We start from the raw sequence: 10,463 nt of genomic DNA, 5'->3' as shown, positions 1-10,463 counted from the left end.
TAATTGTCCTCACTGTTAGGAAATTTCCCCTTCATTCCAGGTTGCTTCTTTTTTTTGGTTAGTTTCCATCCTTTGCTTCTTGTCCTGCCCTCTGGCGCTTTGGAGAATAATTTGACTCCCTCTTCTTTCTGGTAGTCCCTCAAATACTGAAATACTGCTATCATGCCACCCTTAATTCTTCTTTCCTTTAGACTAGCCAGGATAGATTTTGTGGACTTTGGATAAGTCTGGTCATAGGTTAAGCCATTCTTTATTCTTGGCCTGATCCAGGAGAACAGAAGTTGTGAATGCTCCAACACCGGAAGTTTTTAAAAAAGATGTTGGATAACCACTTGTCTGAAGTGGTGTAGGGTTTCCTGCCTAGGCTGGGGGTTGGACTAGAAGACCTCCGGGGTCCCTTCCAACTCTGTTATTCTATTCTAACAGCAGCTGCTGTAATGTGTCCTCCAGAGCAGGAACAAACCACAGATCTAATCCCTGAGCTGCTGTCCAGCTTCCACGGGAAGTTTGTCCACCATCATTCTCTCCTATAAAAGAGCCATCTCATGGAGAGCAACCCAATGAATCGCACTCCAGGTTACTTGACTGAGAATTCAGATCCATTAAATTACATTTCGATCTGCATCCTCCCTTGGCCCGTCTCTGTTTCTTGGAACGTGGCCTCTGCTCTATGTCAAGAAAGCTCGAGAGCAAAACTAGATGTGTTCCCCACGGTTGAGGAGCAGGAGCTGAGGCTGCTCCAGGGAGCTGAGAAAAGTCAATCTGGCGGCCACGGAGGTGCCGGTTGAAGCCACCACCATCCACAAATGCCCTGAATTGCCCTCCCCTCCCAAAAAAGCCCTCCAGAGCTCAGGAAAAGGATGGGCTTATAGCTCTATTCAAGTCCAGGCAGTCACCAGGAGTTAACACTGGCTCTAAACCAGGGGTCTCCAACCTTGGCAACTTTAAGACTAGTGGACTTCAACTCCCAGAGTTCCTCAGCCAGCAAAGCTGGCTGAGGAACTCTGGGAGTTGAAGTCCGCTAGTCTTAAAGTTGCTAAGGTTGGAGATCCCTGCTCTAAACCACACACACACACACACACACACACACACACACACACACCCCTCTTAAGGATGAGTGGTTTCTAGCTGCTTCCTTCGTGTCCCCGGGGCATTTGCTAGTCAAGGTTTAGCAGCAAAAAGCAATTGAACCGCAATGCACCTTGGATGAGTTCAACCTACAGCCCCTCCATAACCTTTAGCACACAACCCCCTCCGCAAACACAAATCACCCATTTGGAAAATCCCCGGCTTAAGTGAGGTTATGATGCCACAAACTCCCTCCCACCGCAGGGCTGCCCAGCTGACAAAGGGCCAGGACAGGGCCAGCCCTCCCTGTGAGAAGGTTTGCCCTGGAAGACACAGCTGGATCAGGTCTTACACAGGAGCCTTCCAGATATCAGCTGGATTTACGAAGCTAATAAAAATAGACCAAACTATGGGATGCTGTGTCTCTAGAAAGACCCTCAAATCCACCCCCTGTGCTTGGCTCCTAAGGAGAACTAAAAAAAAAGCACAACAAAGAATGTTCTGTCTGCGCCAACTCTGGAAGCTCAAACTGCCCAAGGAGCTGCTGATCCAGTTCTACAGAGGAAGTCTTGAGTCTGTCATCTGCACCTCTATAACTATCTGGTTTGGTTCTGCAACCCAACAGGACAGACACAGACTTCAGAGGGTAATTAGGACTGCAGAAAAAACAATTACTATCAACCTGTCTTCAATCAAGGACCTGTATCCTGCACGAGTTAAAAAGAGCGCTGTGGAAATATTTACAGACCCCTCACATAAACTCTTTCAACTCCTTCCCTCAAAACGACGCTATAGGGCACTGCACACCAGAACAACTAGACACAAGGGCAGTTTTTTCCCGAATGTCCTCACTCTGCTAAACAAATAATTCCCTCAACACTGTCCAACTATTTACAAAGTCTGCACTACTATTACTGTTAATCATCACTCCTTATCACCCATCCCCTCCCACTTGTGACTATATGACTGTTACTTTGTCACTTGTATCCTTATGATTTATATTGACTGTTTTCCTAGTATGATTTGATTGCTTATTGTACCCTTTGTTATACCTTATGATTCTTGATTCTTCACAAATATGTTTTTTTATGTACACTGAGAACAATTGCACCAAGACAAATTCCTTGTGTGTCCAATCACACTTGGCCAACAAAGAATTCTATTCTGTTCTATTCTATTCTATTCTATTCTATTCTATTCTATTCTATTCTATTCTATTCTATTCTATTCTATTCTGTTCTTTCTATTCTATTCTTCTATTCTATTCTATTCTATTCTATTCTATTCTATTATTCTATTTCTTATTCTATCTTCTATTCTATTCTTTATTCTATTCTATTCTATTCTATTCTATTCTATTCTATTCTATTCTCTATTCTTTCTGTTCTATTCTATTCTATTCTATTCTATTCTATGTCTATTCTATTCTATTCTTCATTCCAATATACTATTCTATTTCTTATTCTATTCTATTCTGTTCTATTCTATTCTATTCTATTCTATTCTATTCTATTCTATTCTATTCTATTCTATTCTATTCTATTCTATTCTATTCTATTCTATAACAATCACATTTGGGGGCTCTCCCTCCCTGAAACTGCTTGCAGAGCTCAATGGAGCTTTCCGCCCTGCGTGCCCAGCCGATGCCCGAGAGGCAGCCCTCCTTACCCACAGGCCCACAGCCAACACAAAGACGAAGTACAAAACCAGGACAATGATATCCACGGCCTCCAAGGTCCGCTGGGGGAAGGCAGTCCAGCTGCTGTGGGGTGGAGACGGGGAGACGGTACCACTCGGCTCCATCGCTGCTGCTCGCCCTGACTGCCAGCTGCCTCGCCCGCCTAGCGCGTGGATCTGCGGGGACAAGAAAGAGAAGCCAGCGAGTCGGATCCGCTTCTTCTTTGGGGAAAGGCAGCTCTGTCCCAGCACCCCTGCTCTGGGTTTGAGTCCAGCAGGAGTTCTGTTTGTTCGCTACAGCAAGGGGAGGGAGAGGGAAAAAAAAGTGATTGTGACAGATTCTAAATTAGGCCGACTGGCTAAAGTGATGCAAAGGTCACTCTATTTGCTTTTGGTTAGCTTTGTTTGCTTTCTAATCCCGCAAGAGAGAGAGAAAGAGAGAAAAAAATAACACAGCCAGGAGAATGGGCCCATTGTTGGCATGTTGAGGCAGAATGCCTCGGTTCTACTGTTCACACCCCTGGAGCTCAGTTGCACTGGATCAAATGCAATCTGTAGATCGGGCTAAGCAGCAAGAAGCCGAGGCAACCATAGCTGTAGGAAACCACAGAAGTTTCTCTGCTCTATCCCCACCGACAGCCAAGAACACTTCCTCTTCTGCGTCTCTAGTCAAGTCTCTGGGGCTGGCTTTTTAGATGCAATGACCGGCTGGAACAGAGAACCGGTGGTGGGATTCAAATAATTTAACAACTGGTTCTCTGCTCTAATGAGTTCTTCCAACAACCAGTTCGCCAAACTGCTCAGAAAATTAACAACTGGTTCTCCCGAACTGGTGAGAACTGGCTGAATCCCACCACTGCCTAGAACCCTGAGGTCCAGAAGTGGTATTCAGCCGGTTCTGAGCAGTTCTGGAGAACCACTAGTGGAAATTGTGAGTCTTTTGGAGAACCGGCCAATCCTACCTCTGACTGGCCCCGCCAACCCCATCTCTTCTCTGCCTCACATTGAGTCCCAGCTGATTGGCTGGGTCTCCTTTGGTTGCCCTGCCCAGGAGAATGGAGCTGGAAAGCAGGTTAGTGGGATGGGGGGGAATGGGGATTTTGCAGTATCCTTCCCTGCCACTCCCACCAAAGCCACACCACCAAGCCACGCCCACAGAACCGGTAGTAAAAAAAATTTGAATCCCACCACTGATGGGGATCTAGAGCTCATCAGGTGCGACCACTTCACAGGGCAGGAATTAAAACACCCCCCGAACCGCCCGCTGAATACCTCCAATGCAAAGGACTTCATCCAGACCCACCCCCTTCTGGACCATTGGCCCCACAGTCCTGAATTGCTGTAACTGAAGGTAGACAATACTGGATTAACAAACCCAGGTCTGTTTCTCAGAGATGGCGTCATGCAAAGGAGTGCCAAGGGCTACGGTGGAGAGTCAGCCCCCAAGCACTCGAAGCAACAACAAAAACTTCATCCAAACATTTAGCAAACTTCTTCCCTCGCTGGCTTACCTTCAGTTAGGAGAGGAAAACAGGGAGCTTTTCCCTAAAGTAAATATTTTGCAAAGAAGTTGGGATCCAGGGAGAAAGTCTAGCTGTTGAGATACTGTTCCTTCTTTGTGCTGGAACCAGGCTGGTGAAACTGCAGGAAGAGAGGTCCTGCTCCCACCGCAAGCAGTTGCCTTATCTGCTGAGTCCAAGGCTGGGAACAGAAGTCCCAGAAAATAAGTTTTGGGAGGCTACTCCTGTTCCCAACACCTTGTGTTGTGTTGTGTTGTGTTGTGTTGTGTGGGAGTTTTCTGAGAGCAGACAAACAAGTTTCTCTCTGCGGCTGAAGGAGGTACTTGGAGGGTGAGGCTGGAAGCCAACTCATCCACCTTGCACATTGATGCAATTTTCTCTCTCTCTCTCTCTCTCTCTGTGGCTTGCCTGGAACTGGAGGACGGGCCAGCTCCGTTACTCTGGAAGATATCTGGAGGCTTTGCACCACAGGGCCGATCTGGAAATGTTCAGGAAGGGGCCAAGGAACACCAGAGCTTCAGGCACGTTGCTGGCTGCTATGACAGAGGACAGAAAAATAGGTTCCTTTGACTTGGATCTCACTGAGGAAAATTACTGGCACAGCCCTGCAGGATGGAGCTTTCCTGGGGCCAAAGACTGGGGGCTGGCAAGGGCTGCTCCAGTGATGGGGGGGAAAAGGAAGGACTTTGGGGCTGATCTAGCCGGATCCTTCAACAGGTTTCAGTTGAATAATGCAAAATTTTCTCTCCTGCAAAACCATCTCGTATCCCCCAAAGTTTGTGCCATGTAACTTCAACAATAATAGAAAGCATTCTTCCATTTGAAGCTACTTTGGAGAGAATGAAGTTCCTTTCCGTCAAACACCATTTCACTCGTTTTTCAACTCCATCCAACAGAGATGTTTTGGTGTTTTTTTAAAAACATCTCTTGCCTGCAGCCATTTTTGCAGTTATTTGTTCGGCAGTGATGAAGAGGAGGGGAATGGGGGCAGAGTGAAGCCACTCCTGCCTGCCTGGGGTTCTGCTAGGAGAAAAACAGATTTAACTCAGCCTTACAAATTAAGAAGCGCATCCCTGCTTGCCAGCACCAGAACCAGTCAGGGTTTTTTTTTGGAGTGGGGGTAGTCTTTCTGCAGCTGGATGGGGATGTTTAGTGTTGCCCTCAAGCCACAGAGCCCCGATGCAATGCCAAGGCAAGTCGGAGGTTGGATGGCAATAACTGCCTGCCTTGCCCTACACCTGTCCTCTGGGAGAACATCTGGGCATCCTCCTTGTCCTTTGGCAAAGAGAAAACTGAGGAGGGCCACTAAGATTCTTCTTCCACGCTGTGCTAGGGGCAACCGTGCATGGAAAGGGATCCCCAAGAGAGCCAGTAACCCATGGGGCTGGCCAGGGCTGTTGCTCTTGCCACTCTGTGGCTGCCCCTCATGGGCCTTTGGAGATGCACCCCGAGGGTTCAAGCGCTCCCACAGATCCAAGCCAGGAGCAGGGACTTACCATGCTCCCCGGGGCTCCCTTCTGCCTCGTGTTCGGGGCGACCAGCCTTCCCTTCTGCTGCTTTGCAGGGTGGCTTCCAGATGCCAGCGGAGAGGATTCAATGAGGCTCTTTCACAAGTTCACAGGCGTGAAAGGAGGACTTTATATGCAGGGCACTTGGATTCATTGACCCTGCCTTTGATGCTGCTCGTGAGTCGGGCTGAGCTGCTTCCTTATCAGCCTTCGGGGGTCAAACTCCAAAGTATCTTATGCCCCCCCCACACACACCAAATAATCACAATGAGAGAGAGAGGGAGGGAGGGAGGGAGTGGAGGAGTGTTGTAGAAACTCCAAAGACAAGGGAGACCTTTCTCCCAACAAATGTCTGCATGACCTCAAGGAGGAACTCCTACATTCTAGATCACTTGTCCAGATTTCTGTACTTAAAGCGGCAGGCAATAACTTTGATTTCTGTTTGTAAGTCACTCAGCCTCAAACTTCACTGTGTCATGCAAAAAAAAAGGGGGAGGGGGAGGAAGTTGTTACAGATCTCCATTCTGTCATTGGTAGCAAACTAGCAAGGATATGGCAGCAGCTATATCTTGGGTTGTTTAAACATTGCTTATACAATGATTGTTGTAGTTAATGGGAGGAGAGGCTTGTAACTGTAGCTGGGTATTAGGTAAGCTGCTCCTGCACTGAATGGCAGCGGGTTCCACCTTTTTATAGCCATCCATCTAGTGCAAAGTCACATTCACATGACTCAGTCCTTGACTGCACACTCCAATGGCTTGCACAACTGGCCACCATGTTGGTGTCGCTGGAAATAAAATCCACCTGGTTCAGTTCCAAGCTGGGAGACAGACGCTGGAAACAACATGGAGGCTGATTGGAAAGAAAGTTTATTGATGAACAAAAAGACAGCATGCAGTTCTGGGTCAGTTGAACAATTAGCAGAGTGAGAGGAAGGATTCTTAAATGGCTCTGTTTTTGAAGTTTGGGATTTGTGCAATATGGACTTTGTGTTTCTAAAGAGGGTGTTGGGCAATTCCCATTGTGGTTGATGGCTTATGTTCTGTACTGGATCTTGCTATCACTCTGCTTTTCTTAGCTGTCAAGCTTTACTTCAAGGAGTTTCGAAATATTCTGCCTTGAATAGATTTCTGCCAGCAGTGTTTGCTTTGTTTATGAATGGAGCCATCTAGATAGTTGGTTTCCTTTTTCAATAAGCTCTTTATCTCCTTAAGAGATGGCATCTCCTGTGAGCTATGAAGAAAGACTTGGGGGCTGCTTCCTGCCTTTAAAAATATGTTTCTCCATTTGGGAAATATAATATTCTGCCTCTTAATAGTTCCCCAAAATACTTCATTCTTCTCTAAGAGGATGTGGGGTTTTCCACAGTGTCTAAATAATGGTGCGTTGGCGTGGCTTCTTGCCCAGCCATCCCCGGGCCCTCAACCTTGAAGATTATACTGCTCTAGACCCACTTTTAAGCATGAAGGGAATGCTAGCAAGAATGATGCAAATTTTACATCCCCCTTCAGGAATTTCCAGCATGGAACTTGGTCTCAAGAGGGATCCCTGGGATCCTGGACACCCACAGAACGTGATCAGGAAAGCCAAGATAGCAAAATCAAAACCTGGACTGGTTTTTATGTGCATCGTGGGTGCAGCAGACATAGAAACCATGGAGTTTTGGCCATACCATTGCATCTGCCCTCATTAATTTTGACCATATTCAGCCCCCCAAAAAGAGAAAATGCAGGAAAAATACTTTATGCACAAAAAAATGGAAGGATATTTTGATTCCCCCAATGGATGAATGGCTGCAAAGGTTGGTGGCGTTAGCAGAGATGGCTAAATTGACTGCTTTGATTAAAGAAAAGAATACGGTTAATTTTGTTTCTACTTCTGGAGTTTCTGCTTAAGATGAAACTTTGATTTTTGGTTTTGCTGAATCCAGGTTTGTTGTTACACAAATGACTAGTACATATGATCATATAAAAGTCAAAAGTTGAGGTTTTCTTTATTTCTTATCCAACATTTTCTCATCTTCCCCTTTTCCTCCCCTGTTTTCCCATTATCTTCATTTTTCTTTGAATTGCTGTATTTTATATTTTGGTAAACTAGTAAAATATTTGAACCACAAAATGCCACTCCCACCAAAGTCTCATTTTCTGGACGCAGCTCTAAAGCTTTCTGCTCAAAAGCAATGAACTAAATGCAGGCAGCTTCTTGGTAGCCACAAGCGGCCCTTGAATACGCTGGAGAAGGAAACGACCCATGGTGGCATTCCTTGGCAACGTGCCTGGCTTCATGTCCTTCTGTTTGTCTTGCTTATTTTAAGCATCAACTGGTAAGTGATGGGAAAAGACCAAGAGGGAATCATGCCATCTTTTCAGTCATAAGACTTCAGCAAACATTGGCCAACCATTCAGATATGCGCTTGCAGTCGCAGAGATAAACACTGGCTTTGCCAGATGTTGAAAATTTCAACATCTGCCTTTTGCACACTGCCAGCTGGGTCACCTTCACAGATAGGTGGATTATAACAAGCAACATGTGAGTTGCAACTATTGTGATCTCACGTAGGGCTTGAACCACAGACCACCTGACCAATAGGCCACGGATGCTGGTACATTCTCAGAGACTCTTCCCATCCTGCCTACAATCTTTATGAACTGTTGCCTTCTGGCCAAAGAATCAGAACAATTAAAACTCAGACCACACATTTCCTAAACAGTTTTTTTATCCCAGAGCAATAATTGCACTTAACTTAAGGACCATCATCAGTGAGCTGTGGACAGTCTTACTTGGTCTATTGTGTGGATGCTTGTGTGTTTTTAGGGGGTGGGGAATTTTGGGGGGTGGGGGTATATTTGGGGATTGTTACATGTGTGTGTGTGTATGTTGAGTCTGGTCTCTGGGTGTTATGTGAATTTCATTGTAGGTGTATTCTGTGTCAGTGGTGGGATTCAAAAATTTTAATACCGTTCTGTGGGCTTGGCAGGGGAAGGATACTGTAAAATCTCCAGTCAGAGGTGGTAATTGCTGGTTTTCCCAACTACTCAAAATTTCCGCTACTGCTTCTTCAGAACTGGTCAGAACCTGTTGAATACCACCTCTGTACTGTGTATATGCGTACAATGACAATAAAGTAGTAGTATTATTGTTATTGTTATTATTGTTATATTATTATTAAATCTTTAGTGAGATTCACAGCCTTTGGGGCTGGTTGATAGCTCAACAGCTCAAGTCCTAACCAAGGATCTAGGGACTGTTCAGGTAGCATCGGAGGATATAAGCTGTTCCAAGTAGGGTAGTTTTTTGTAGAATCAGGGTATTCAAGTCTGATCAATTCAGAATTTCCAGATAGCAAGGTAGCCCTTTAGGTATTGCTCCAAGGGCTCCAATTACAATTGGGATAACACGATTTCTTTTTCCAAAGTCGCTCAACTTCAATTTGTAAGTCCCGATACTTTGTGATTTTTTTTTCTTGCTGTGTGTCTTCAATTCATGCATCATCAGGTATTGCAATGTCAATGAACCAAACATTTTCTTTTCAACTATTGTTATGTCAGGTGTGTTATGCGTCAAGTGCCTATCAGTCTGAATTCTGAAGTCCCATAAGATCTTCACTTTTTCATTCTCCAGAACCTTCTCAACCTGATGTTCCCAGTAGTTGTTACTATATTCAAATCCAAACTTTTGGCACAGTTTCCAGTGAATGATTTTAGCAACTCGGTTATGACCTTCTAGGTAGTCAGTTTGTGAAATTTTGCTGCACCCACTGATTAAATGGTCAACTGTTTCATCTTTCTCATCACAGAGGCGGCATTTGCTGTTGGTGGAATCTTTGCCTTCGTGCACTTAGTGGCTAAGGCTTGTTCTTGAACAGCCAAAATAAAGCATTCAGGTTTTTTTTTCAGTCTTCCTGATTTTAGCCAATTCCAAGTAAGCTTTTGGTCAGCTTTGCCTTCAATACTTTTCAGGTATTGGCCATACATAGCTTTACTTTTCCAATTTTCAATTCGCTTCTTTGTAATTATTATTATCATTGTTACTATTATGAAGGCAGGCCAGATGAGTTCACACTTAAGCTATAAAGTGTGCTTTGCAAACTGCAGTGGCAGGGGATGTGCAAAAGGCAAACAAATCACATTATACTTTAGCAAGAGGTGCAAACATAGATCATGTTTGTGCCACAACCTTCTTTATAGATAGGGGTATCCAACCTTGGCAACTTTAAGACTTGTGGACTTCAACTCCCAGAATTTCTCAGCCAGCATGGTTGGAAGGTGGGAGTTGAAGTCCACAGGTCTTAAAGTTTCCAAGCTTGGGCACACCCATGTTTTAGATCAAACTTTCCATATGAGGTTTAGGGCACACATCCTGCCTGCTAAGGCACAAAGGCACCCCACTAATCATTGGCAGAGGATGTGACCTCACAAGCCACCTCACTTCCTCAAGGGCTGAGGTGGCCCCTGGGGCTACCTGCCTGAAAGTGGCTTTCTCCCCATGCCTCCAGGTACGCCTTGAGGACAGCCTCTGGTGACCTGGCTAGGCTGACCATCTCTCTGGTTTCTGTATACCTGGTACACCCTTTTGCTGCCCTGCAAGAGAGCCCAGATCCCTGGCACTCACTGCCCATTTCTTCTGGTGAAGTTGGGAGACTGGAAGATGATCCAAACTGAGAGAGAGAATTAGTGTCTTAAAAAGCTCC

At 45.5% G+C, this 10,463-nt stretch overlaps 1 protein-coding gene across 7 annotated transcripts in view; it reads right to left on the bottom strand.

The window, feature by feature from the left end:
* The window catches only part of SLC5A11 (solute carrier family 5 member 11), a 55,094-nt gene extending 49,059 nt beyond the window's left edge, over window positions 1-6,035 (bottom strand). Inside the window, exons 1-3 of one of the 7 annotated variants that reach the window (XM_087973136.1) lie at window positions 5,758-6,035; window positions 4,257-5,285; window positions 2,737-3,039 (exon numbers count right to left, since the gene is read on the bottom strand). In XM_087973136.1, coding sequence (XP_087829262.1) covers window positions 2,737-2,871 — 135 coding nt within the window. In that variant the 5' untranslated portion in view covers window positions 2,872-3,039; window positions 4,257-5,285; window positions 5,758-6,035. Of the gene's footprint in view, window positions 1-2,736; window positions 3,040-3,263; window positions 3,402-4,256; window positions 5,289-5,757 lie in introns of those variants that run through there. The other 6 variants (XM_087973139.1, XM_087973137.1, XM_087973140.1 and 3 more) reach the window with 6 other exon arrangements.
* Between the last annotated feature and the right edge of the window lie 4,428 nt (window positions 6,036-10,463).

Source organism: Notechis scutatus, chromosome 12 (genome assembly GCF_049901735.1).
Source record: "Notechis scutatus isolate UNSWTSFEM ecotype Mainland chromosome 12, rNotScu1.2, whole genome shotgun sequence".
Taxonomy (NCBI): Eukaryota; Metazoa; Chordata; class Lepidosauria; order Squamata; family Elapidae; genus Notechis; species Notechis scutatus.
This window is presented reverse-complemented; position numbering and strand designations above follow the sequence as displayed.